The 25,291-nt window shown below is 42.6% G+C and overlaps 1 protein-coding gene across 1 annotated transcript; it reads left to right on the top strand.

Annotated features, from left to right (window-relative positions):
• Positions 1-9,802: 9,802 nt before the first annotated feature.
• Positions 9,803-21,486, top strand: LRIT1 (leucine rich repeat, Ig-like and transmembrane domains 1). Its single transcript, XM_069067307.1, has 5 exons — positions 9,803-9,924; positions 14,884-15,350; positions 18,588-18,893; positions 19,672-20,030; positions 20,070-21,486. The coding sequence occupies exons 1-5, from the start codon at positions 9,803-9,805 to the stop codon at positions 20,682-20,684; spliced, it is 1,869 nt and encodes a 622-aa protein (XP_068923408.1). The 3' UTR covers positions 20,685-21,486.
• Positions 21,487-25,291: the final 3,805 nt, after the last annotated feature.

The following is a 25,291-nucleotide window of genomic DNA, read 5'->3' on the forward strand; positions in this document are numbered from 1 at the left end:
TTTTAAAATTATTAAATACCAAGAAGCAAAACAAAAATAAAACCATGTGTATTTCTGGATTTATGGTACATAAAAATAGGATCGCATGTGAAACATTGAATTCCTTTGTGACTGGACAAAACACTCAGTCTCTCTGCCCTTTAGATTTCTCATGGAAAATGGGGATGATCCCTGCTCTTCAGTCAAGTCAGCAATCTTTTATTAAGGGCCCATTATGTGTAACCTAATCAACTCTGGAGAGTGGGGAAGAGCATTGACTTCAAAAGCCTTAGATTTCCTGCTAATTGTGTTACAGGAAGTCCTCTTTCTTTATGGATTTATGGTTTATGGTTTGCTTGTGGTTACCAGTACCTTTCCAACTGCTGGCTCTCCTTTATTAACTGTGAATGGAGCCTCCACCCTGCAGGTATGTTGGCCAAGTGCCATGTTCTGGGCACCTGTTCACTCTCTGCTGCTTTTGATCATGTCTCTGCCTGCTGAGCAGACAGACCTACTCACAAAACATGTGTGCCTGAAGAAACATGCGACCTAAATATGTAAACTTGTAAACCTGCGTGCTACATATTTTAATCTACCTACAAGCAGTGCATTTACATGTTTTCCTACCCCCATCCACATAGCCCTACATATAACCTCCCCCTTCCTTGTTTCCCCTTCCCCATTTTCCTGTGTGTGTGTGTGTGTGTGTGTGTGTGCTTAGTTTGCTTCTGATCTGGGACATTGCTCCTGAGAACTCAGGTTCCCAGAGAACCAGGAAGTATCATGGCACTTAACTTCACAGAAATAGTGATCAGGCCCCCAGGCAATTGCGGCATCGGGGAATTGCTGCCCAAGGACTCTTGAAGCCTGGGAAGTCTGAGAATTCATTTCACTTCAGCAAGTTCCCATGATAAGTCAGGCGTGGACAGTTGTTGGCACTTGCAAAGACAAAAGTGGGACAGCACCTGTCTGTATCAAGCTTACAGTTTGCTCTGCTGGGAGGTATTTAAATGCTGATAGCCAAAATCAAATTCAGAGTGTCTGGTCTGTGGTTTCTATGATTCTTTGTATAATACTTATAAGGATATATTTATGTCCTAGTGATGAGGGATAGCTCCCAATAGGTTCAGCCCAACTCTGATCTTAACCTAAGACCAGAAAACCTGCAATAGCGTCTGGAAGGAATTCAAGGTCTCAGGCTTAATTGGAGTGAGAGTTGTAGAAGTTTATTGTTACGCTTCTATGAGAAGCCGGCAAGAGTCCTTTAGGGGGACCTGTCAGTGAGAGGGGTGCATGCTTTTACTTTTAAAGGGTAGGGCTGCCATTGTCCGGCTGACCAGACGGAAGGGACCTCAGTGCATAGATAAAGGTTAGAGCTGACCTAGAGGAACTTGTGACTTTAGTGCATAGATAGTTTAGATGAGATTTGGGCCAGACCGGAGGAGACGAAGAGATTAAGTAAGAATAAAGGAGTCACAAGTTGTTGCCTAGGCCGAGTGCTGATAGGGGGAAGGGGCAGAGTTTGAGGCTGGGAAAGGGATTTTACAGGTTACAATTTTACAATACAAATTGCAGTTACAATTGTACAAACTGGTTTTGCAAATTGGTTTAGACCCCAGGTACCCCATCACTAGAATGCTACTTTTCCTCACTCTGGGGGATGTAGATCAGTCAGTCAACAAGCATTTTTTAAGTGCTGACTTTAAACTAGGCTCTGTTAAGCACCGGGGATATAAAGAAAGGCCCCTCCCCCCCTCATTCCCCCACAGTCCCTGTCCTCAAGAGCTCATATTCAAAGAGTCAGTGTGCAAATAAGTAGGTTCATATAAGACACATATAGAGAGATGGAAAGCCATCTAAAAGGGAAGCCATTGAGAGTTGGAGGAGGTTGGGTATGATTTCTGCAGAAGGTGGAATTTAATCTCAGTCTGAAGGAGCCATTTCCCCAAAACTTCATAGATATAGTGGGCTGAAACAGCTCTCTAGCACCTAGATTCATAGATAAGATCCTTTCTATTACCCTTATTATCCTGCTGTGGGTAACTGGGAAACAGTCCAGTTCCATACACATCTTACCCCTCAATCAACTACTTTGCTCTACAACTGGAAACGGGGGTAGCAGATAATACTGTGCTCCCCACAAGCCACAATCCTAGAGTGTCTGAAAAGGAGGGTCCATCTCTAGTGTGTCAGAGATGGGACTTATTCTATACAAAAAGGGAAAGCTGTGATGGCACCTTTGGACCTGCTATCCCTTCACCCCAATCTGGTTAGAGATTTGGATGATTGCAGCATCTTCCTCCCTTCTCTAGCTGTCTTGAGGACTTGGTTGATTGTAGAGCATATATCCTTCTATATGTAGAACATATATACTTCTCTTTGGGACACCTAATTCTAGGAAATAGGTTTCGTCTTTTCCCTCTTCCCTAGTGCATACACTGAATTACAGCATAAACACTCATTTCGGCTTTTGCAGTCGAATGGAGGAACTCATACTCAGTGAGTCCTCAGCTGCGGCAAGCAGACCTAATTTAGAGGACACAACATACAGAGAAGTAAGTATAAATTACATAAAGTAATTTTAAGGGGGAGGGAGCATTAACAGCAGTGGGGATTGGGAAAGGATGCCAGCAAAGCTGCACTTTGCAGGTAGTTGGGATTCGGAGAGGGCAGTAAGGAGGGAGTACATTCTAGACACAGGGACTGATTTGTGCCAAGTCACAGAGGTTCAAGGTACAATGTCATATACAGGAATACAAGAGACCGACTGAGTTGGACTAAAACTGAGAGTGTGAAAGACACTCACACGGAATAAGAGGATAAAGATATGTGGGCACTATATCCTCGAGGGATTTAAATGCCAACCTGAGGGTTTTGTAGTTTAATTTACGGGTAACAGTGAGCCACTGAAGACTTTAGGGGAGTAACATAGTTGGATATGTGGCACCCATCCTACCCTGTCTGTGCCAAGGTTCAGGCAGAGCAAGTGAGGTCATGCCTGATAGTCAGATTCCTTCATATCCAAATCACCCACTTACATGTGTCTAGGATTGTAAAGGCTTTTCTTTCTTTCCTTATGTAGTAAATCTAGGGGAGTACATGGCTTCTCCTGACACTTTCTCCCTACTGTATATCTGGGAAAGCAGCCTGGGGTAATTTAAATAACTATGTCCACAAATTGTGAGAAATTGGCATGTTTTGTCACTATTCTGGGTCAGAGGAAGGTGGGCAAGAAGTACATCATTCAGGATCTAGGCTAAAGAGATGCTGCGAATGTTAAGGAGAGGACTTTTATCCTCATATGGGTTGGCCTAGAAGGTCTGTGCGATCCTTCCCTGTTTTGGGCTGAGACTCAGTCTGACAGCTTAGGTTCAATATTAGAACAAAACCGGATACTCCTACGTCATTCAGCAGTTAACAAAGAGATTTAGCAGGACTGATAAATATTGAGTACACCCCTAGGCAGTTCGGCCGAGTTAAGCTTTCTTGTCTGCATTATGATCATAATCCACCATCCACATGTTAGAGATGGTCTACCCCTCCAAGTCCTATTGCCTAATTTGTAGTAAGATGAAGAGGAAGTGAAATCAGCTCTCACCATTGGCTCTTATAAAGGCCCATCAGCCAATAAAGTCTTGGGGAATGTCCCAAAGTCTTTTAAGGAAAAACTAGTCCAACTAGCATGGGGAAAAGATTAAGGTGGTATTACTTGCACTATAGTCCACCTCTTGGTGGTAAGGTCATTAATATTTTCTAGAAGACCTTCTAACGCTTAAATGACATTAGGTTGGTTCCTGGGCAACTTTGATTTCCTATATTGAAGAAATGTTTTATAGGAAGCACTAAAGGAGAAAGAAATAAAACAAATAGAAATAATGTAATAGCTGTCTGAAAGAGTGACTAAATCTGGTAGATTCCTAGGAAGGAAGGTGACAACAAGGCTTTGCAATTCATAGTAGGTCTTAATGAAAAAAAGATGATCATTAGTAGGAGCAGGACCAAGTATAGCAGGGCTGCAGCAAAGGCAGTGATACTTTTTGCATCGTCACAGGTCAGGGAAAATTGCCCTGTACTGCTACCCACCTAGTGTTCTCTGGCACACCATCCAGAATCTCCCCATTTCCAGACAGCTCGATGCGGCGAGGATACAACAAAAACCTATGCCCATAAGAGGCCCCTAAAGGACTGCTCCCTTCTTCTTTGGGGGCTGGTTAGCCTTGTTAATCTTCTTCTTGTTGCCATCAAGCAAGGTCCCTCCGAAACAATGCCACTGCTTGGTCCTTTAAGCCCTCCATAGGGAGGATGTGTGCCACAGAAACTTAAATCTTACAATAATTCCCTCCGTTTATTTTCTTTATTATGTCTTTTACATTTCATTCCCAGGAACAAAGGGACAGCTAGGTGGTGCAGTGGATGGAGTGCTGGGCCTGGAGGTAGCAAGATTCATCTTCCTGAGTTCAAATTCGGTTTCAGAAATTTACTGTGTGACCCTGGGCAAGTCACTTAACTCTGTTTGCCTCAGTTTCTTCATCTGTAAAATGAGCTGGAGAAGGAAATGGCAAACCGCTCTAGCATCTTTGCTAAGAAAACCCCAAATGGGGTCACAGGAGTCTGAAATGACTGAACAACAACAAACATTTCTGAAGGACATAAAGCATAGTCGTGTGGTTGTTTTTTCTTCTTACTTTCTAAATGGCCATGAGCAGTTTACTCTCATCTCCTAGGTATGGGGAGTGGCTCACAGCAAGGAGCCACCATCTCTAGATGCATCATGAAAAAGTTCTATCAGAAGTGTAAAGGTCATTTGGGCTGATCTTTCTGTGGACTACCTACTTCATGAGCTCATAGGCTCCAGTCCTGCAAGCCTGTGTCAGTTGTTTTAGCCTTGACCTGACTCTGACCAGTCAGTCCCCCAGTAGTTTAAGCTGAATATCCAGACAAAATGAGACACTTGGAAGAAGAATGCTGGTTCATTTTATCCCTATTGGGCAGAGGATTAAGGACAGGAGTCCAGGGACCATATTGATAAAAAATTAGGACTGAATTGTGCAACTAAAATCTATTCCTCATTGGAAAGGGAGGAAAAAAAGGGGACTTTAAACTTGAGTTTATCTGACAGTTAACTAATGAAGATACATTTAGTGATAGTAGGGGGCTATGCATTAAAGATAGGTCCTGAGAATACCTTGAGTTGAGTCAGCTGTGTGACCCTCCCTTGCCAGTGTTATCCATCCCAATCTACCAGTCATGACAACTCAGGCCCTCATGGAAGTGATATTGACAATCTTCTGACCTAACCAAGTCTCTAGGTATGTCTCTGTACTTTTTAAGGAAAATCTAACCTAACCTGCACGAGTAGAGGGATAGGTTATTGCTCCTACTACCACCTCCACATTTGAGATTCAGTGATTCTTCTTCTAGAAAATAACATTCTAGAATTAGAAGAGCCCTTGGAAATCATCTGTTTAGTGTTCTTACTGTGGGATCCCCCAAGGGATCTGTGGATAGAATTCAAGGTGTCTGTGAATTTAGATAAAAAAAAGTTCCATCTGTATTTTCTCTCACCTCTAACTGAAATCGAACATTTCTTTCAGTTGTTTAAAATGTTATTCAGAGAAAGGGCCCATAGGCTTCACCAGATGGCCAGAGCGGTCCATGATACAAAAAGGGTTAAGAACCCTTGATATGATTCATCCCTTTCATTTTATAGATAAGGAAACTAAGACCCAAGAGAGGTGAAGAGATTCTCAGTTTAAATATTGTACTTTTGCCCGTGTTGGTTGGAGATCAGCACAAAGCCTCTCATTTTTTCCTGCTGCTCCTAATTTTGTGCTACCACAAGGGTAGTACTGAAGGCAAATACTTCAGTTTCCCAAAGCCAGTGGCCAGAGCATGGGATGCCATTTTACAGTCTGCCTCACCAGTTCACTAACTTTCACTGCCTCACAGGCTTCTTTCTCTTTTCCCAGGACACTGGACTAACTTCCTTGTCAAAAATCCAGTTCATATGCAGACAAACAAAGGCTATTACAGAAAATCTTAGATTTTATTCTCTCTCTCCCATACCCTGCAGCTGCTGACATTCCCTGAAACAAACTGGGGAGTCCCCACGTGTCCACTGCATAAAGCGTCTCTTTAGCAGAAGGAGCAGAAGGAAAACATTCACTGAATGGATAATATGCCATTTGTAGGGATGGACAGAAGAATGCTGGTTCATTTATCCCTATTGGGCAGCGGATTAAGGACAGGAGTCCAGGGACCATATTGATAAAAAATTAGGACTGAGTTGTGCAACTGAACTGAATCTATTCCTCATTGGAAAGGTTCAGGCCTGGGGATTTACTTGTCTTTTATAGAGATAACATTAGTGGAAAGTCAGGGTCATGTCTGCTGCCTAGAGGCAGGTGTTGCCAAGAAACAAATGAGAGGACTGTCAGTAGGAGCTATTCTGGTGTATTGGACCCAAAGGAAACTGAAAGACACTTGGGCTACTCTTAAAACGTGTGTATCTGCATGATGTTGACTGTAGCAAATTGATACAACTCTTTGCTCCTGTTGTCTTCCTTCTGCTAAATCCCCGCAGCCTGACCCTGTACCCTGTCTCTTCACTAGTCCCCTCTACTTGGTGAATACTGGTTTTGACCTTCCTTTCACTCTACACAGTTTTCTGTCTCTGGACCTTCTTATTTATATGACATTTCAGACCCTTCCCAGAATGAAAGCTTTCTGGTTGTGTCATTCCAGAATCATAGAACTGGAGAATGGGAAGGGACCTTAGCGGCCACCTAGTCCTTCTGATACACAGATGGAATCTAACATAATTGGTCAAATGGTTGTCAAGCCTCTTCTCGAAGCCCTCTGAGGAGGGGGCATCCATCACCTTTCAAGGTCTCCTGGTCCACTTGGGCAGTTCTGGTTGTTAGAAAGCTTCTCCTATCATCAAGCCTAATTTGCCTTCTTTCAGTCCACCCATTGCTCTGGGTTATGCTCTCTGGGTTCAAATAGTACCTTCTGTACTCTTTCAAACCAAGAAAGCTTCCACCTTTGAAACCTGCCCAACTATAGCTCTTGGTCACTGATTCCCCTTTTTTTTTTTTTTTTTTTGCTTTTTTTGGAGGGGCAATTGGGGTTAAGTGACTTGCCCAGGGTCACAGTAAGTATTAAGTATCTGAGGCCAGATTTGAACTCAGGTCCTCCTGACTCGAGGGCCGGTGCTCTATTCACTATGCTATCTAGCTACCCCTTGGTCACTGATTCTTGTGCATTAGCATGGGAGGAATCCCAGCTTGGGAACTCCATCCTCCATTGTATATTGCAACCTATTTATGACAGTAGATAGGTCTTAGAGTGTTGTCTGACACACATAGAAATTAAATGACTTGTCTGGAGTTGCCCATTTAGTAAGAATAGGGGATGAGATTTGACCCTTGGTCTTCTAGACTCCATGCCCAGGACGCTATCATGATGCTTCTCCTGGTCATGACATGGGAGTAGCTAGCTATAGTATAATACTATAGTACTATTATTCCCTGTACTTATAGGCTAGATATGAACTTTGACTGATTTATCTTGTACAAGGTTATATGCCATTCCATGTCTATACACACTAGGTATATATACACATGTACATACAAACACATGCATGTATATATGTACGCACATATAAAACATATGCATGTATATATGTATATATACACACAATCATTATAACACATAGTGTGCACTGTTCTGCATACCATACATTAAGGAAAGCAATGACAATCATCCTGAAAATGGAGGATAGTAGCTGCTGTATGAAGACTAGAAGACTAGTGTTCATTCTCCTACACCACATGTGGGGAATCTGTGGCCTCGAGGCCACATGTGGCCCTCTAGGTCCTCAGGTGCAGCCCTTTGACCAAATCTAAACTTCACAGAACAAATCCTCTTTAATAAAAGGATTGTTCTGTAAAACTTGTACTCAGTCAAAAGGACTAGAAGACCACATGTGGCCTCGAGGCCACAGGTTCCCCACCCCTGCTACATCATGCTGTCTTTCATGAAATATGGCCTTCATAATGTGATTTTTGTGGTTCTTTTTCAGGATTGGCTAGGTTTGATCAACCATGCATTTATAATAATGTTTCACCCATTTGTATACATAATAATTTGTATATTTACATACTTTATCTTTTCAGACTAGGCTATTTTTAAAATTAATTTTTCAAACTATCTCATGTGATTCTTGCAATAATCCTTTGACAACCAGGATAAGGTGAGAATTATTATCCCTGTTCTACAGATGGGGAAGATGAGGCTCAGGAAGAATACTAGGTGTGCTCAGAGCTTGGGTGGGGCAATCTGTTTCATTATATGCAGTGGTTCCAGAAAGTGAATACACTGGAAATAATCCTCAATCATTTCTGTATCATATTACTGGAATATTAAGTCCTTTAGTATTTATGGAATGCTGAAGTACTTTGATAATTATACTATCTAGAAAAAAGTTCAGGATTGTCATGTGATAATACACTTCTGTTATCTCTATCAATTCGACACATCCCCAATGAGCTGTCCATTGAGTTAAACCTGGAGCGTTTTGCATGAAGTTCTCCTGACTGATGGGGAGAACACTGAAGTCTCCCTGTATGACTATGTGAGGGGCAGAATTGGTGTGACTTTGGAGAGAAGAGATGTTCTTTATTCTATCAACTAAGGGAGACCCTGACCTTGCCCAATGAGAAATTCCCCAAAGTCTCTAGGGAGACAATGTGGAAATCAGGCACATATTGAAGAGCTGACTTCCTCTACATGTTTGAAAGAGAGTCTTTCTCTTTCACCTCTCTGAAGTCAGATACAAAGAGAGTCTGGAACCATATATCTGTCTTTCTGCCCGTCTGTCTGTCTGTCTTTGTCTCTCAGAATGTCTTTCCTCTTTAAAACTCTTACACTAATTCCACCCCTCACTATAATGTTGCTTCAACATTCTCTCATCCACTTAGAGGAATTTTATTCAAAATGTTCCAGGCTTGGCAGGAAACCCAGGTTACATCTCATTTACATTTTAAATGTCTGTAGTACATAGTATAAGACCCTTTACCTACTGGATGCTTAATAACATTTTTTGCATTGAATCATGATGGGATGTCGCTGCCCTACTCAATAACTCTTAGTGATTCCTTTTTGCCTTCAGGATAACACGTCAGCTGCTTGGTCTGGCCTACCTGGTTTGCACCTCATCCCCACCCTGTTTAAGAGTGTTCCTTTTCATTTATGTTCCAGCCAGACTGGACTAGTAGCCTCTGCCTGAACTTGGCCTGCCATCTCTATGCACTTGTACAGGGTCCCACACCTGAAAGGCACACCAGCATGTCATTTCTCCTTTCTAAACCTCAGAATGATTATTTGCAAAATGAAAAGGGTTGAACTGGATGATCTGAGAAGTTCCTTCCAGCTCTAAGTCCTACGAGGCCATGAGGTTTCCCTACTTGGGGAACCACAAAGCCAACGGTCCTGATTACCTTCTACTTACCTCCCTCAAGACTGAAATTCTTCAAATCTCTATTGGGACATCTGAAGTTGTTTGCCAGAAGGAGAGGACTCCCCCCCATAGTTGGGATATTCCAGGAAGCAATAAGCACCCACGTGAAAATAGCTCTAGTCCCTCTCCTTAATCTGCAGCCTATCCTTTTATCCGATGGCATCAGCCAGAGAGGAGAGAGGGGGGAAGGGAAGCTGTGCTAGCTGGGCTGAAAGGACTGTGAGTTCAAGGGATGGGAGCGACCCTGGGGAAGATACATTAGGGGCCCCTCTGTCCTGGGCCTGAATCTGGGAGGCTGGAGCCATGTGGGTGGCTATGGGAGTACTCTGGTGCCTGGCCCTCAGGGGTCTTCCCCACGTGCTTGGCTCCTGTCCCTCCCAGTGTAGCTGTAGCCTACACAGCCTCAGCGATGGCACCAAAAACAGGTAAGTGGAACACTCAGACACTACCTTTTGTTCTCAGAATGGGAGCCCTATGTCAGGACAAGGTTGGAATAGAGGGGCCCCTCCTTTCTTGGTTGTGTTACTTTTACTGAGTGGTTTTCTGTATGGCTAGCTTTAAGTTTCCCCTCCGTTTCATACTGGTTTGACCTTGGGCAAATTGCTTAACCTCTCTGGGTCTCAGTCTCCTCATTCATAAAATGAAGGTACTAGACTTCTAAGGTCCCTTATAGCTCCATATCCTATAATCTTTGATTTCATAATGGAGACCCTAACACTTAGGAAACTTTTCATGATAACCAAATTTCATGATGATCAAATGAGATACTATTGGTAAAGCATTTAGCACAATGTCTGGCATATTAGTAGGTGTTTGGTAAATGCTTGTTTCTTCCCTCTCCCATCTGTGTGGGCAAGGATATAGGAGAACCCTGGATCTGAGCAAGAGTGGGACTCTTGGTTAGGATATAGCAAAGCATCTGGATCTTTTCTTCCCCCTTTCCTAGGTAACAGTCCTTCTTCCCTCCCTGTCCACTTCAGGTATCTTTAGCTTATGGAGGAGCTGCCATCTTCTCCATATTTCCATATACCCAGTCCCACAAATAGAAGTCTCTGGAGAGAATAGTTGAAGCAGTCAGGGAGAAATTTCCTTGGGAGTAACATTGCACATATTCTGGAAACCTGAGATTGTAGTGTAAGCCCCTGTCCCATATCAACTGTTCAAGCAAGGAGAGTGAAGGGAATATCATGAAATCCTAGATTCAGGAGGTATATTTGAGGTGCTTTGTCCTGTCTCTCGCCCATTCAGTCCATGAAGTAATCTCTTATACAGTAGCTTTTTGAACAGATGGCCAGCTAACCTCTTAAATGCTTCCAGTGATTGGGAGCTCACTCTTTCAGGAGGCGGCCTGTTCCATTTTTGAACAATTCTATTTCTCAGCCTCAATTTTGCTAATACCCTCATTTCACTGTGAAACTAAACTGCAATCATTTCTTTTTAACTAAATGTTTGCTAGAACATCACAAATAAGGAATGCTTTGGTATTTTTATTGCTTGCAGAAGAGAATCAGACTAGTTCTTTCTCCCTCCCCCTGGAAGTTCCCAAAGGGAGAGATGTTTCTTTAAGACAAAGTAACATCTTTTATTTTAATGCACCTTCCTGGAAGAGTTTATGAAACCTAGAGATGTAATTCTATCAGGGCACCTATCAGGGCACTTTCCCAGGGTGGAGAAATTTAGAGATACAAAAATAATAGCCTAACAATTTAAGTTAAAAAGATTGCGCAATTTTAAAATATGCTCCATTTACATTTTGATATCACCTTTGTTCCCTCATCAGCCTAGAAACTAGTTAGCAAGTTAGCAAGGTAATTAGCTAAACTAGGAAGTTTCAAGCTGTCCAACCCTGTCCTATTCTTTCCCAGACAGTGGACTCCCCAGAAGCACCTTTTTGGTGTCAACTGGAGCCAATATCCTGGAGTGTCTCTTCTATACAAAGGTCCATGTTCCAGGGATGATTTGAGTGGGAACATACTGCTGCTTGCCCTAGGGATCCCAAATTGCTAGTTACTCCTGATGATAGCAATTCCTACTGCTTAGTCCCTTTGGAGCTAATTTACTTTAGGAAAATTATTGGAAAGATTAGGAAAACTTATTATCCTCTCTCTTCAAAGTCCTGGAAATTATCAGGGAGGGGAATGAAAGGAAGGGAAAGAAAATGTAGCTGTGATGTTGAGAGTCTTCCCAGCATGGCCTGGAGAAGGGTAGGCCAAAGCACTCAGCAAGGTGTTTACAAGAAACCTTTGATTCATTTGCTGCATTGGGTTAGCCAGAATGAGCAAGTGTGAGCCCTCAGTGGACCCAAGAAGCTGCTGCTTTTAATCATTCACATGTACATGGAACACTTAAAATATCCTAATCATGTCAAATATTTTTTAATTCTTATTTTACAGATAAGTAAAATGAGGTGGAAAACTACTAAGTGATTTGTTCACAGTCACATAGTGAGGGGAAGGAGCTGGGACTGAGTTTTACTCTTGAGTCTAATGTTTTTCCCACGATACTTTGGTGTTTTAAGAGTCTGCGAGATATTTCCTTCAAGGAATTTTAGGATTACAGAATTTTATATGTGGAATATTCTTCAGATTCAATTTGATTCAATTCAATCCAGCCAACATATGTTTAGTACGTACTATATGCAAGGCACTATGCTGAAGATAGAATAGACAGATACAAATGAAACAGCCCCTGCCCTCAAGGAGCTTATAGTCTATTGGTGGCAGGGGAGTTACAATCTGGACACAGATAAATGAATGCAAAGTATGTATAAAATGGTTTCAGTTAGAGAGAATAATAGCTAATGATATCAGGAAAGGCCTTGAAAGAAATGGGATTCCAAGAGGGGGAAGGGAGAAGAAAGAACATTCTAGACACAAGGGAACTACTTCATGCAAAGATCCTCAGGGAGAAGATGGAGAAGATGTTGTACATGGAGAATAGTTAATAGGCCAATTTGGTTGGAACTGAGACTACATGAAATGAGAGTGGTGTGTCGGAGCCAGCTCAGACTGCTTCCAAGAAGTGATTGTTAAATTTTCATGTGAGCATCTACGTCTTAGAAATTGGCAAATGCTACACATACACATTTTTTTTTGGTTGGTTTCTAGACTTAAGATGGTGGAAGAAATGTCAATTCAGATTAAACTTAAAAGTGCGCCATGGGGATATCATCCCTTCCCCCTCAAAGAGCTGGTTTTTAAACATTTACTAGCACACTCTTGAGATAATTTTTGAGTAGGGGAGCAACATGGTCAGATACTCACTTTAGGAATATTATTTTAAACATGTTGAGTTTGACTAAGGGGCATCTAGGTGGAGATGTTCAGTAGGCAATTGGTAATGAGAGATTGGAATTGAGGAAGGAGTTTAGAGCCGAATCTATTGATCTAGGAGTCCTTTGCATAGAGATGATGATTAAACCCATTGTAGATGATGAGATGGCCAAGGGAGAGAGGTTAGAGAACACAGGACAGAACCTTGGGGGATACCCCCACTTATAGGGTGAGAGAAGGCTAATGATCTATCCAAGGAGACTAAGAAGGAGTGGTTAGACAGGTGGGAAGAGAGCCAAGAGAGAACAGTGTCATGGATACCAAAGGTGGAGAGTATACCTAGGAGAAGGGAGTGTGGTCGACAAAAATCACTGAGTTCAACCCCTTCTTTTTACAGAGGAGTGAATTAAGAACCAGAAAAGTGAAATGACTTACCTAGTACCACACAGATGATTAGTACCAGCGCCAAAACTAAAATATGGTTCTGCTTACTCCTAACCAAATTTTATGTTCTTATGTCATGTGGCTACCAAGACATGAAAATCTAACAGAAGGTCTATGTAGGCACAATGACTTGAGTATTATACAGCTGATGAAGGATTGAAAAGTGACATGGCTACAAGCTAGAAAGGGCCCTAGGGAGAGAGCACAGAGAATAGTAGTAGCTTTAAGATCCCTAACCCACATTGGTTTCTCTCTCTCTTTTTTTTTTTTTTGGAGGGGGGAAGGCAGGGCAATTGGGCAAGCAACTTGCCCAAGGTCACACAGCTAGTAAGGGTCAAGTGTCAGAGGTCAAATTTGAACTCAGGTCCTCCTGACTCCAGGGCTGGTGCTGTATTAATTGCGCCACCTAGCTGCCCCAAGTGGTTTCTCTTTCTTTGGAATTCCTGTATCACTTCTTGTCTGTTCTAATCACTTGACATTTAGCAAGTTGGAAACTCTTTGAATGTTATTTTACCATTATTAAACTTTTCATGTAGGTATCTTGAACACATTCATTACTTACTTCATTCAATAAAATTTATTAAACATCTACTGTGTATACAACCCAGATCATGCTCTTAAGGACTGAGGTGAAAGTCTTGATGTACTTTGACCAGGTCAGACTACATATGAACCACTTTGTGCAAACATATTTTAGGAAGGGCATGGGTAATCTGGACATTGCCTAGAAGAGAGTGACCAGGAGAGCATGAAAGAATTGGCTAAAGGAGATGGGGATGTTTATGTGGAAGAAGAGAAGACAGGGATGACATAATAACTGTCTTCAGAGACTTGGCAGCTCCCATGTGGAAGAGGGATTTGATTTATTCTGTTTGACCCCAAAGGGCTGAACTGGGAACAACGGCCAGATAGGGCAGAGAGGAACATCTAGGATCAATGATAGGAAGAACTTCCACTATTTGGAGCTGTCCAAAAGTGGAATGGTTTCCCCTGGTATTTGAACCTGGGTTCCCTAGCAATTTGGGAACCATAGGGCAAGCAGCACTATGTGCCCCCTCAAATCATCCCTGGAACATGAACCTTTGTGTAGAAGAGACACCCCAGGATGTTGGCTCCCATTCTAGGACACCAAAGAGGTGCTTCAGGGGAGGCCACTGTCTGGGAAAGAATAGGACAGGGTTGGGCCAGGGTTGGGAATAAAGATGGATATGTATTGAATATGTATATGGAGGTGGTGACTTTCCCTTCTCTGGAGATCATCAAGTAAAGACGTGGTGAAGGTTGCCAGAGAAGGGATTCTTATACAGGTAAGATTTGGACTAGACAGATGGCCTTGGATGTCTTTTCTATCTCTGAGATTCTGTGATTCTGTTAGCTCTAGAAGGGACTGTTTGCTCCTTGAGGGAAGGTTCTTTATATTATTTCTTTGACTCCTACATGATGTTTACCAAATGGTAAGTGCTTTATAAATATTTGTGGAATTTATTGAATGGTTGAAACTATTCACACCTTTTGTACAGACTCTTTATGAGAAAAATAAATGAATCTTGGTACCATGTGTTGACTATGTCATTGGAAGCTGGTGGTGATGGTACATGAAGCTAGGATGGCATGGGATCATCACTAAATCTTGGTATTTTGCCCTTTTCCCTTTTATATCTGATCCAGGGTGGTTGTGTGCAATGATCCCGAGATGACCCTCCCTCCCATGATGATCCCATCAGACACCTCCAAGCTCCGAATAGAGAAGACGTCCATCCGGAGAGTGCCGGGGGATGCCCTCCACCAACTCACTTGCCTCGAGTACCTGTGGCTGCCCTATAATTCTATGACCAGTGTCAGTTCTGTCATGCTGCGGGGCCTGCGGAGGCTTCAAGAGCTGCGTCTTCCTGGGAATCACTTGGTGTCCTTCCCGTGGGGAGCTCTTGGGGATACCCCACAGCTTCGGCTGCTTGATCTGCATGGGAACCGCCTCTCAGTGGTGTCTGCAGAGGCTGCCCGCTACGTAAGGAACCTCACCTTCCTGGACCTCTCCAGCAATCAGCTGATGCGTCTACCCCAGCAGCTTCTTGTCACCTGGTCTCACCTGCAGGCTGGTCCTTCTTCCTCCAGTGATAACTCCAAGATCATCCTGGGTAAGAGAGGTCAAGCTGTCTAGTCCAACTCTTGAGAATAACATTCAGAGGCACTCAGGGATTTTTTAAACCCATAAAGAGACAACTGGGAGTATAGCACTGTGCTCAGTAGGTCCTTGATGAATGCTTGTCAAATGGATGAATTCATCTTGCTCTCTATTAATTAGAAAATAGAGCAGCTAGGTGGCGCAATGAATAGAGCATCAATCCTGGAGTCAGGAGGACCTGTGTTCAAATTCGACTTCAGACACTTAACACAAAAAACTAGCCATGTGACTCTGGGCAAGTCACTTAACCCCAACTTCCCTACCTCCCCACCTCCAAAAAAAAAAGCAAAAACAAAAATTATGATCTATGTTTGTGGTGGCCAGGTAGCACAGCGAGTAAGAGCACTGGCTCCAGTGGTGGGATGACCTGGGGATCGAATCCAGGCTCAGACACTTAGCACCCACCCAGAAACACCTGGCCGTGTAACCTTGAGCAAGTTACTTAACCCCAATTGCTTAGGGGCGGCCAGGTGGCTCAGTGAGTAAGAACACCAGCCCCAGTGTCAGGATGACCTGGGATCGAATCCGGGCTCTGATACTCAGCACCACACCCAGAAATAACTGGCCGTGTAACCTTGAGGAAGTTACTTAACCCCGATTGCTTAAAAAAAAAAAAGAAAATAGACATGTCTGTATTAAGCACCTATTTCTGTAAGTCTCTCTGTACTAGGTGCTTTGCGGGATGCAGGCAAAGCATAAAACAATCCCTGCTCACACAATTTAGAATAGGTAAAAAGCCTTAGAGATCATCTGGTCCCAGTCTTCTTAACCTTGTTTTAGGTTATAAACCCTCTTGATAGTTGGGTGAAGCAAAGTGCCTTTAAATACATGAAATAAAAGAAAACACAATATTACAAAGCAAACCAGTTATACTGAAATACAGCTATATTAATATAAAGAATTTTTTAAAAAGTCCACAGACTCCAGGTTAAGACCCCTTGATTCAGATCAAACCCTTTACTTTTCAGAGGAGGAACTTGAGCCCCAGACTGGGTAAGTGCCTTGCCCAAAGTCATACAGCTATTTAGCATAGTCAGGACTGGAACTCAGGTCCTTTGACTTGAGGTGTTTTTTTTTTTTTATTACATCACACTATTTCTTGAGAAGTATCCCTTCATTCATAGGCTCATGGGCCTTAGCATTAGAAGGGTCTTCAGAAATGATTTTTTATTTTGCCAGAAGTGAGGCCCAGAAGTAATTGGACTGTCCAAGGTCACGCCAGTGGTATATTTACTGCCTGTGAATAGTTGGTATTTGAACCTAAGTTCCTTTACTCCAAAACTAGTAACCTTTCTATTATAGTTCAGTTAATGCCTCCTACAGAGCTTCAGTTCAGTTAGGGAACATGGAGTCTCACAGAACCTATTCTTAAATAAGTTCTAAATTAATTTAGGGAGCCTGAGTCATTTGGGCTGGAGGAACTAGGAGAGACATCCCAGTTTGGACTGGAGTAGCCAGGGAAGAAAGAAATGTCATAGAACATGTTGAAAAGGCTCAGATGTTCCAGCTGGTGACCTGGAGGTCAGACCTGTGGATGCTGACCGTAAGAGTTAGGAAATGCTGAACTGCACTTCTGAAGATGTTGATGAATCCAGTGACCTTTCGCAATAGAAGACACAGACCACCCCGGAGTGGTTTGGGGTGAGGGTTTGTACAAACGACTTTGTGAAAGAAAATGTCAGATAGAAAGAAACATTGAACTTCCCTTAACAGCCTCATCTAGACCCATGAGTGTGCAGTCATATGACCTAGTGCTTACTTTGCAATGTTAGTTTGCACCCTCTCACATGATTTAAAGACTGGCTCTGCTATTTATTACCTGTGTGACCCTAGGCAAATCACTCTGCCCTCTTACTGAGGCATTTTTGCCATAGTTTCCTCCCCTTGCTTGGGTAATTTTTAGCACAAAGGTATTGAGGAGAAATATTGGTTATTTTCAGCTACCTTTTGTTGTGATGTTTGGGCTGCTTAGCTCAGTGGGTTAGACCATGATGCTGTAAAACCACAGTCCTTGGGTTTCATCCTAGCATGAAGAGTCACCTCTGGGAATGGTGGAAAGGTGCTATGTGAGATGTGAATTCCCTGACTGACAGAGGGGCAGTGACCCAGGGAAACTCTTGCTAAGGGAGTAGGCTGAGGTTATTTCTGTCATTGTTAAATGAGGCCTGAAGCTCATTCATGTCAAATCATCCTCTAACACCCATCACTGTCATGAAGGTAAAACATTTCCCTCTCCCCCCACCTCACCACCCCTGCTTCCACATGAACTCTTTGGGTAGCATATTGCCATGTCATGATTCTTTTCCCTCTTAAGTCTGCTTACAACATCCATTTTAATTTGATTTCCTCTGGACAAAAAGTTTGTGTTGTGAAGGTTGGGCTGATGGGTTGAGGGTAGGGTGAGGTGTGTGTCTGTATGTGCACACACACATGTGTGCTAATAAAGCTTAAAACTTTGTGAAGACTTTTGGGGTATTCTATATAATAATATATACATGTAACAATTATATAGAATTTATATTATTTACATACATATATGTCTACATGTCATACATTTATATACAAATAAACATATGTGTGTATATATCTATACATATATATGTATATGTATACATATTCCACAGATTGAAGCCAACTCTAATCTGAGGCAGTCCTGTGACAAATATATTTGCTTGGCAGGAAGAATGTGGATGGTTCAGTACCACCCTAAGGAGAGAGAAACACTAAAAAGGGCTAATTCTTTAAGTGTGCATTTTGGGTCAAGAATATCTTATAGGATAGGTGTAGTGAATAGAGCATCAGATTTGGAGTCAGTAAGACTTTGAGTTCCAAATCTGCTGCATACTGCTTATGTGGCCACAAGAAAGTTACTTAACCTCTCTGAGCCTTAGTTCCCTTATCTGTAAGATGGGCATCACAATTGTACTTACCTCACAGCATGTTTTGTGAAGTTTAGGTGGGATACTATATATAAAGTGTTTTTCAAATCTTAAATAATTCTATATAAATGTCAGTTACTACAACAATAGCACCACCTACAATGCTTGGAGCTCAGTCTGAGACTTGAAAAAGTGACTACAACTCCTTGAAGCTCTTACCTTTCTAGAGTGTGTTGAATGAAAAGGATAGGAGGTAATGCATCATGAGTCTGGAAAGAAGATAGGACATTCATTTCATTTTCTCTTTCCAGGTCTGCAGGACAACCCCTGGGTGTGTGACTGTAGCCTATATGAAATGGTCCAGATCCTAAACTTCCCAACTCCAAACATGGCCTTCATTGATCCAAGGCTGAAGTGTTCTACTCCTTGGAGCCTGGCTGGAGTTTCCTTCAGCCAACTGGAACTCAGGAAGTGCCAGCGTCCTGAGGTTTACACTTCAGTGGCCAAGGTCAAGACTCTTCTGGGTAGCACTGTGTTTTTGCGCTGTGGGGCCACTGGGGTACCCAGTCCAGAGCTCAGCTGGAGGAGAGCTGATGGGCATCAGCTCAATGGGACAGGTGAGTTACAATAGCCAGGTGACTCTATGTTCTCAGACCTCTAGCCTTGGAAAGTGAGCAGTGCCAGGTTCAGGGGGCTGAACTTCAGTAAGGATCTAGTCTGCCAATTAGGGAAATGGACCCTTGTGCTAGGTGTAGCCCCATGTACCTGGGAAGGGTTTGGAGGCAGTCTTGACAGTAGTCATATAGGTTCCAGAAATTCCATGAAATCTGGCTGTGACAATGATGGTCCAGATGTTCAAGATGGTGACATCTGGTTAAGCATAGCTCTGAGACAATATAAGTGGTGAGAATGACCAAAAAAATATTGACCTTATAATAACAATAATAAAAAACCAGATCTTTACATTAGTATAGCTTGATAGTTTGTAACACTTTGTATCACTATTATTCAGTTTATATGCATTATCTCATTTGATCCTCATAGTTCTTCAAGGTAGATGGGCTGGGCATTACTATTATGAGTTTATTGATGAGGAATCTGATGCTGAGAGAGGGTAAATAACTTGACCGTGGTCACCTGGATAGCAAATGGCAGATAGCAGATGGCGAAGTTGGGACTAGAACCGGTCTTCTGACTCTTACTGCTCTTTAGCTCTATAATACCTTGGGTTTGTGCTGGGCTTTCTGATTTCCATGTTCACTGTCTCATGATGCAGGACATCACTGGGGGGAATCAGGCCAGTGCACAGGGATGGGTCTCACCTGGCAGTAATCCAGATTGCTCTAGAATGAATTACTCTATGGGCCTTCTGCGCATGTTTCTCTTGTTTTTCAGTGCATCAAGAAACCTCCAGTGATGGCATGAGCTGGTCTCTTCTGGGCTTGCCCGAAGTATCCCACCATGACTCTGGAGAGTATGTCTGCAAAGCCAAAAATTCTTTGGGGGCTACTGAGGCATTTATCTCCCTCATCATCGCTGAGGCCCAGACCACGGTAGAGCCTCGAGGGCCCATTACTAGGCAGTGGCCCGGGAAGGCCCAGGCTGTAGAAGCTGCTGCTTACAATGAGCTAGTGGCAAGATATGCTTCCACTACCTCAGGGCTATCTTCTGTGGTGGCCAGGCCCACCCTCCCCAGCTATGAGAAGAATCCTGCTCTTCAACATTTCCACATGAATGCCCTGGGAGAACTCTCTGTGGGGAGCCTTGGGGCAGAGCAGGCTGATAGAGCCAAGGACCAGCCAGTGAATCCGCTGGAGCCAGCCCAAATGGTGAGATCAGTGAAGGTGGTAGGGGACACTTACCACAGTGTGACCTTGGTCTGGAAAGCCCCCCAGGCTGGAAACACCACCATGTTCAGTGTACTCTATGCCATCTTTGGGGAGAAGGATATGAGAAGGGTCAGTGTAGACCCTGGGAAAACCAAGGTTACCATTGAAGGTCTTATGCCAAAAACTAAGTATGTAGCTTGTGTCTGTGTGCGTGGTCTGGTCCCCAAGAAGGAACAGTGTATCATCTTCTCTACGGATGAGGTGGTCGATGCTGAAGGCACCCAGAGACTCATCAATATTGTGGTGATTAGCATCGCGGCCATCATTGCTGTGCCTCTGACCTTACTTGTCTGTTGTGGGTCCCTAAAGAGGCGTTACCAGAAATTCCGCTTGAGGAAGAGTGAGGAGACCCAGAGTTCATATGTCACATTTGAGAGACTGGGTCCTGGTGAAGACGGAGTGGAGGATTCGGCCAGGGACAGCCCTGAGGAGGGAGACAGGCTACTCTCATCCCGTTCTAGCATGGATTCACATGCACTATCCAAGGTAGAAGGCCCAGCCAATGAGTACTTCTGCTAGGAGAAGCTCCAGGGATCGCTGGTAGCTTCCATAAACACTCTTGTTCACACTCTGGTGTTTACACACTTTCCTATCCTCAAATCCACACAAGGGTTCTCATGAACTCGTATGTAAGCATACTTATACACTGTGGTATTTCTCTTTTCTTCACTTTCTGTCTTACCCTTTTGCACGTGCACGCATACAAAGCCTGCTTGTCACACTCATTGCGTGTTTTTTCCTTGCAGATCATCTTTTAAGTTCCAACATATTCCAAAAGGTTTTGGTAAATCTCATGAGAAAATAATTCTTGACTTATAGAATATTAAGCCTATATGGGACCTTGGGAGGATGTTAAGTCTACCCTCTGGCCTTATAGCTGACTCACATTTAGTTTTCTATCAGAATCTGTCTTTAAAAGAAAGAGGATTCCACAGCCTCCCTTGGTGACCCTCTCCATTGTTTACAAGGGCATTTTTAACGTGAACAAATTTTCTCTGATGTCTAACCCGAATCAAACATATCTCATTGTAAGCCTCCTTCTTCTTGCATCTGCCTTGGAGATGGAGAACAGCTGATTACATCTAATAACCATTATTTCTGCTGCATTGGTAAGCCTGTTATCAATGAGGTAAGCCACCCTCCAAACTCAGCTGCAAGGATCATGGTTTCCATATAACTTGGCGTGGTGGCTCTCTGATGGCAGCTCCATAATTGATAGGGGCATCCTGCACAGAAGTGACCTTGTACTAGTTATACAAGACTAATGTGCTGTGTGGGACATAAGCCAGGGTGTTCAGGGCAGAGCCTTTGAGTGACACCCAGGAAATGGTCAGACAACTGGGGAACCCAAAGAAGTAATTTTTTATTGTTATGTGTCAAATAAAGCCACTTTATGCAGGGCATTGAATCTTCTGCGAAGATTAATGATTCTTTATTTGAATAGTTCTTTTTAATGAACAAGGCTCCTTCATCTACACTCAACCCTTTGATCTTCATAAAATCCCTGAATAATTAGCCAGAACAGACACTGTTACTCCTCAGGGTGGTTAATTGGCTTGTCCTCTGTTAACATGGTTAGGATTTAAGCAGAGTGAAGACTAGAACCCAGATATCCTCATCTTCATTTCTATATGTCTTCCTCAGTATCATCCTATCTCCATCAATGGATGACAGAGAAATAGCCAGTTAAATGGGTGGGTTAGACCAGGAAATGTTCATGTGTGATGGTCAACCTAATGTGTTCTGCACGGTCAGTTAGTCTCTTGACATGCTTCTGGAAGGAAGGTTTATTTTACTGCTTGAACATAGTGGTTGCTCAGCTTATAGCATTCACATCAATTGGCCGTTGGTGACACTGTAGTGGGAAAGGAGTCTATATTCTGGTTTGAGGGTGGTTTGGGAGGAGGGAAAGAGAGTGAACTATTTTTGGCAAAACCTTGGAAAGGACTTTAGGGAAAGGATTTCCCCAAGTGGTCTAAGAATGGTTGGGCTATAGACAGGGGTAAAGTACTTGTCTGATCCATCTACTCCAACATGTATTTATTAAATATCTATTATGTATAAGGCACTGTGCTAACTGGGGCATGGGGCATACAAAGACACAATGAAAACTAGTTCTTCCCCTCAAGAATTAGTAAATTTAGGTCAAAGGAGTACTACTTAAAAGACCCCAAAAGACAAAATGCTGCCTCCCTTTCAGAATTAAACACAGAACTTCTGTTTGAGCCTAAGAAATGGAAATAAGGAGGGAAATACTCTAGTCAGGAAAATTGAAGCTGAGAGTATGAAAGGGAATTATCAATTGTCTGGTAACAGCATTACCAATTGTTCTTTATCTGTCCATCTGAACTAACAAATCCTAGCCTTAGGACCTGGCATTGAAAATACCAAATATAATGATATGGGTGCAGAGTGAGGCTCCACTAATGGAGGCCACAAAATCTTTTCCTGGCATTCTTTTTTTTTTAAAGCAATCAGGGTTAAGTAACTTGCTCAAGGTTACATGGCCAGTTATTTCTGGGTGTGGTGCTGAGTATCTGAGCCCAGATTTGATCCCCAGGTCATGCTGACACTGGAGCCGGTGCTTTTACTTGCTGAACCACCTGGCCACCCCTAAGCAATTGGGGTTAAGTAACTTGCTCAAGGTTACAAGGCCAGGTGTTTCTGGGTGGGTGCTAAGTGTCTGAGCCCGGGATTCGATCTCCAGGTTGTCCTGACGCTGGAGCCGGTGCTCTTACTCGCTGTGCTCTCTGGCCGCCCCTTTTCCTGGCATTCTTAAAGAATCAGAACATCTCACGTCTAATTGTGGAGAGAGCATTGGCTTGGGAGTCAGGGGATCTGGCATCTGGGCCTGACTTGACCTCTAATTCTGTGACCTTGGGTTAGCTATTCAACCTCACCTTTACACTGATGGGAATAGACCTCAGAGTTCTTAACCTGGGGCTCAGTGAAGTTATTTAAAATGTTTTTGAGAAGTGTATTTAAATATAATTGGTTTCCTTTTTAGTCCTATGTATTTTTTTAAATGTACAGCATTTAAAACATTATTCTGAAGAGTCCATAGATTGCATCAGGTTGCCAAAGGACTACATGATTCCTTAAGATTAAGAACCCCTGGCATTAGATCATCTTTTAATGTTACTTCTACCTCTATTATTCTATAATAGGACGAACTTGGATTCTGTCTTTCCTGGGGAACCAACTAGTCCCTGAAATTCATTCCAAGCTGGTGGTCTTAGAACTTTCAAGAAGTCCCCTCAGGTACTTTAAAGCCCCTTAGCTATTCTACAGGCAAGGCTCTTTGACAGATTATGCAGAATAAGAAAGTTGCTGCACAACCAGAGAAAGAAAAACACTGTCTTGAATATCAAAAAAGGAAAGAGAGTGGAATCTGCATACCATGAACTTGACTTTGATTCCTGGCAAAATTCTAGAATGTGTCAAAGAGATGCTCATGATCATTTAGAAAAAGAAACCATGATCACAAAGAGCCATAATGCTTCATCGACAAAGATCATGTCAAATTAATCCGACATCCTTTGGGATGGGCTACTAGACTGGTAGATGAAAAGAGTACTACAGGTAGAGCTTATCTAGACGTTTTTCAAATTTATATTTTCCTTTCCTCCCCCCCCCCCAATTAACAAGCATTCACTTTCTTTTCCACTTCCCCTTCTGCCATGATAAAAGAAAAATAAAACCCTTGTTTACCTATACTTTATCAAGGCACTTGAAAAACTCTCATATTATCCTTATGGACAAAATTGGGAGAGGCAGGCTGAATAATAATACAATTAAGTGGATTTGGAACTGGTTTAGTAAACCTAAAGAGTAGTTATAATCTGATGCCAACTTGGAATGAGTTCTTCAGTGGAGTTCCCTTGGAAGCTGTCTTTGACCCTGTGCTAATAGACATACACATGCACACACATATTTATATTATATGTATGTACCTACACAGATATTTATCTCTATATAAATCTAGATCTAGACCTTGACCCTGTGCTATTATACATGCTGTATATACACAGTATATTTACATATTCATCTATCTCTATACCCACATTTTAATCTATATCTGTATTTTACCAATGACTTGGATAAAGATTTAGAAAGCATACTTATCAGATTTATAGTGACTGAGAGATAGGAGGGATAACCAGCATGTCAAATAACAGAACCAGGATTTAAAAAAAAATCTCAGTCTGGAGTTCTGGGATGAATCTAATCAGATGTTATTTAATCAGAACCAATGTAAAGTTTTACACTTGTATTTAAAAAAGCAACCTTATACTTATGAGAGAAGTGTGGCTAGATCTCAAAGCATCTGATAATGATCTGGGGGTTTTAGTGGACTGCAAGCTCAATATGAGTTAATGTAACATCTCAGCTAAATGAGATGATAATTTCCTTTTACCCTACCTTGGCTGGATCGCACGTGAAATATTTTGTTCAGTTTAGGAGAAAACAAAGAATCCATATGGGATTATTGAGTAGCTGGAAGGGTCCAGTCAAGGTTCTTGACCATGAGTTTATAGTAGGTGAAATTAATTTAACTGAACCCTCTTCTCTGTGTATAAAAATTAGATTTCTTTTCCTTCATATGATTTTTGGAAACCATTTTTCCCCCCTATGGCACTTCATCTTTTAAGATATATATGCAATAGAGGTTATAGAGCTGGGACAAATCTTAGAAAACATATGCTGCAGTCCTTCCCTTCATTTTACATATGAGGAAAATGAGGCTTGGAGTTGTAAAGTCAGTTGTTGAAGGTCACACAGCAGGAAGGTGATGGGGCCAGGCCTAGAGCCCAGGTCTTCTGAAAGCCAATCCCATGGACTGTTTGCTATATCACCCAACTTCCTACCAACTGCCTACTGTCTTTCCCCCATCATACAGAGGGTCAAGAGAGAAGCACTGCACAAGATTGGGACTAACTACCAGCCAGGGCACCTGGGTAGTGAAGTGAATAGAGTGCCAGCCCTGGAGTCAGGAAGACCTGAGTTCAAATCTGTCCTCAAACACTTACTAGCTGTGTGACCCTGGGCAAGTCACTTAACCCTGTTTGTCTCAGTTTCCTCCATTGTAAAATGAACTGGAGAAGGAAATGCCAAATCACTCCAGT

Source organism: Petaurus breviceps, unplaced genomic scaffold, assembly GCF_028583685.1.
Source record: "Petaurus breviceps papuanus isolate PSGF00001 unplaced genomic scaffold, PetGlider_PUasm1.0 90740, whole genome shotgun sequence".
Classification (NCBI taxonomy): Eukaryota; Metazoa; Chordata; class Mammalia; order Diprotodontia; family Petauridae; genus Petaurus; species Petaurus breviceps.

What these genes read in the sequence shown, in the direction of transcription:
- LRIT1 (XM_069067307.1), top strand. Translation starts at nt 9,803, where the DNA reads ATGTGGGTGGCTATGGGAGTACTCTGGTGCCTGGCCCTCAGGGGTCTT. An exon ending in AGCGATGGCACCAAAAACAG is followed by an intron (nt 9,925 to 14,883) that starts GTAAGTGGAACA and finishes TATCTGATCCAG; the next exon opens with GGTGGTTGTGTGCAATGATC. An exon ending in GCATCAGCTCAATGGGACAG is followed by an intron (nt 18,894 to 19,671) that starts GTGAGTTACAAT and finishes CTTGTTTTTCAG; the next exon opens with TGCATCAAGAAACCTCCAGT.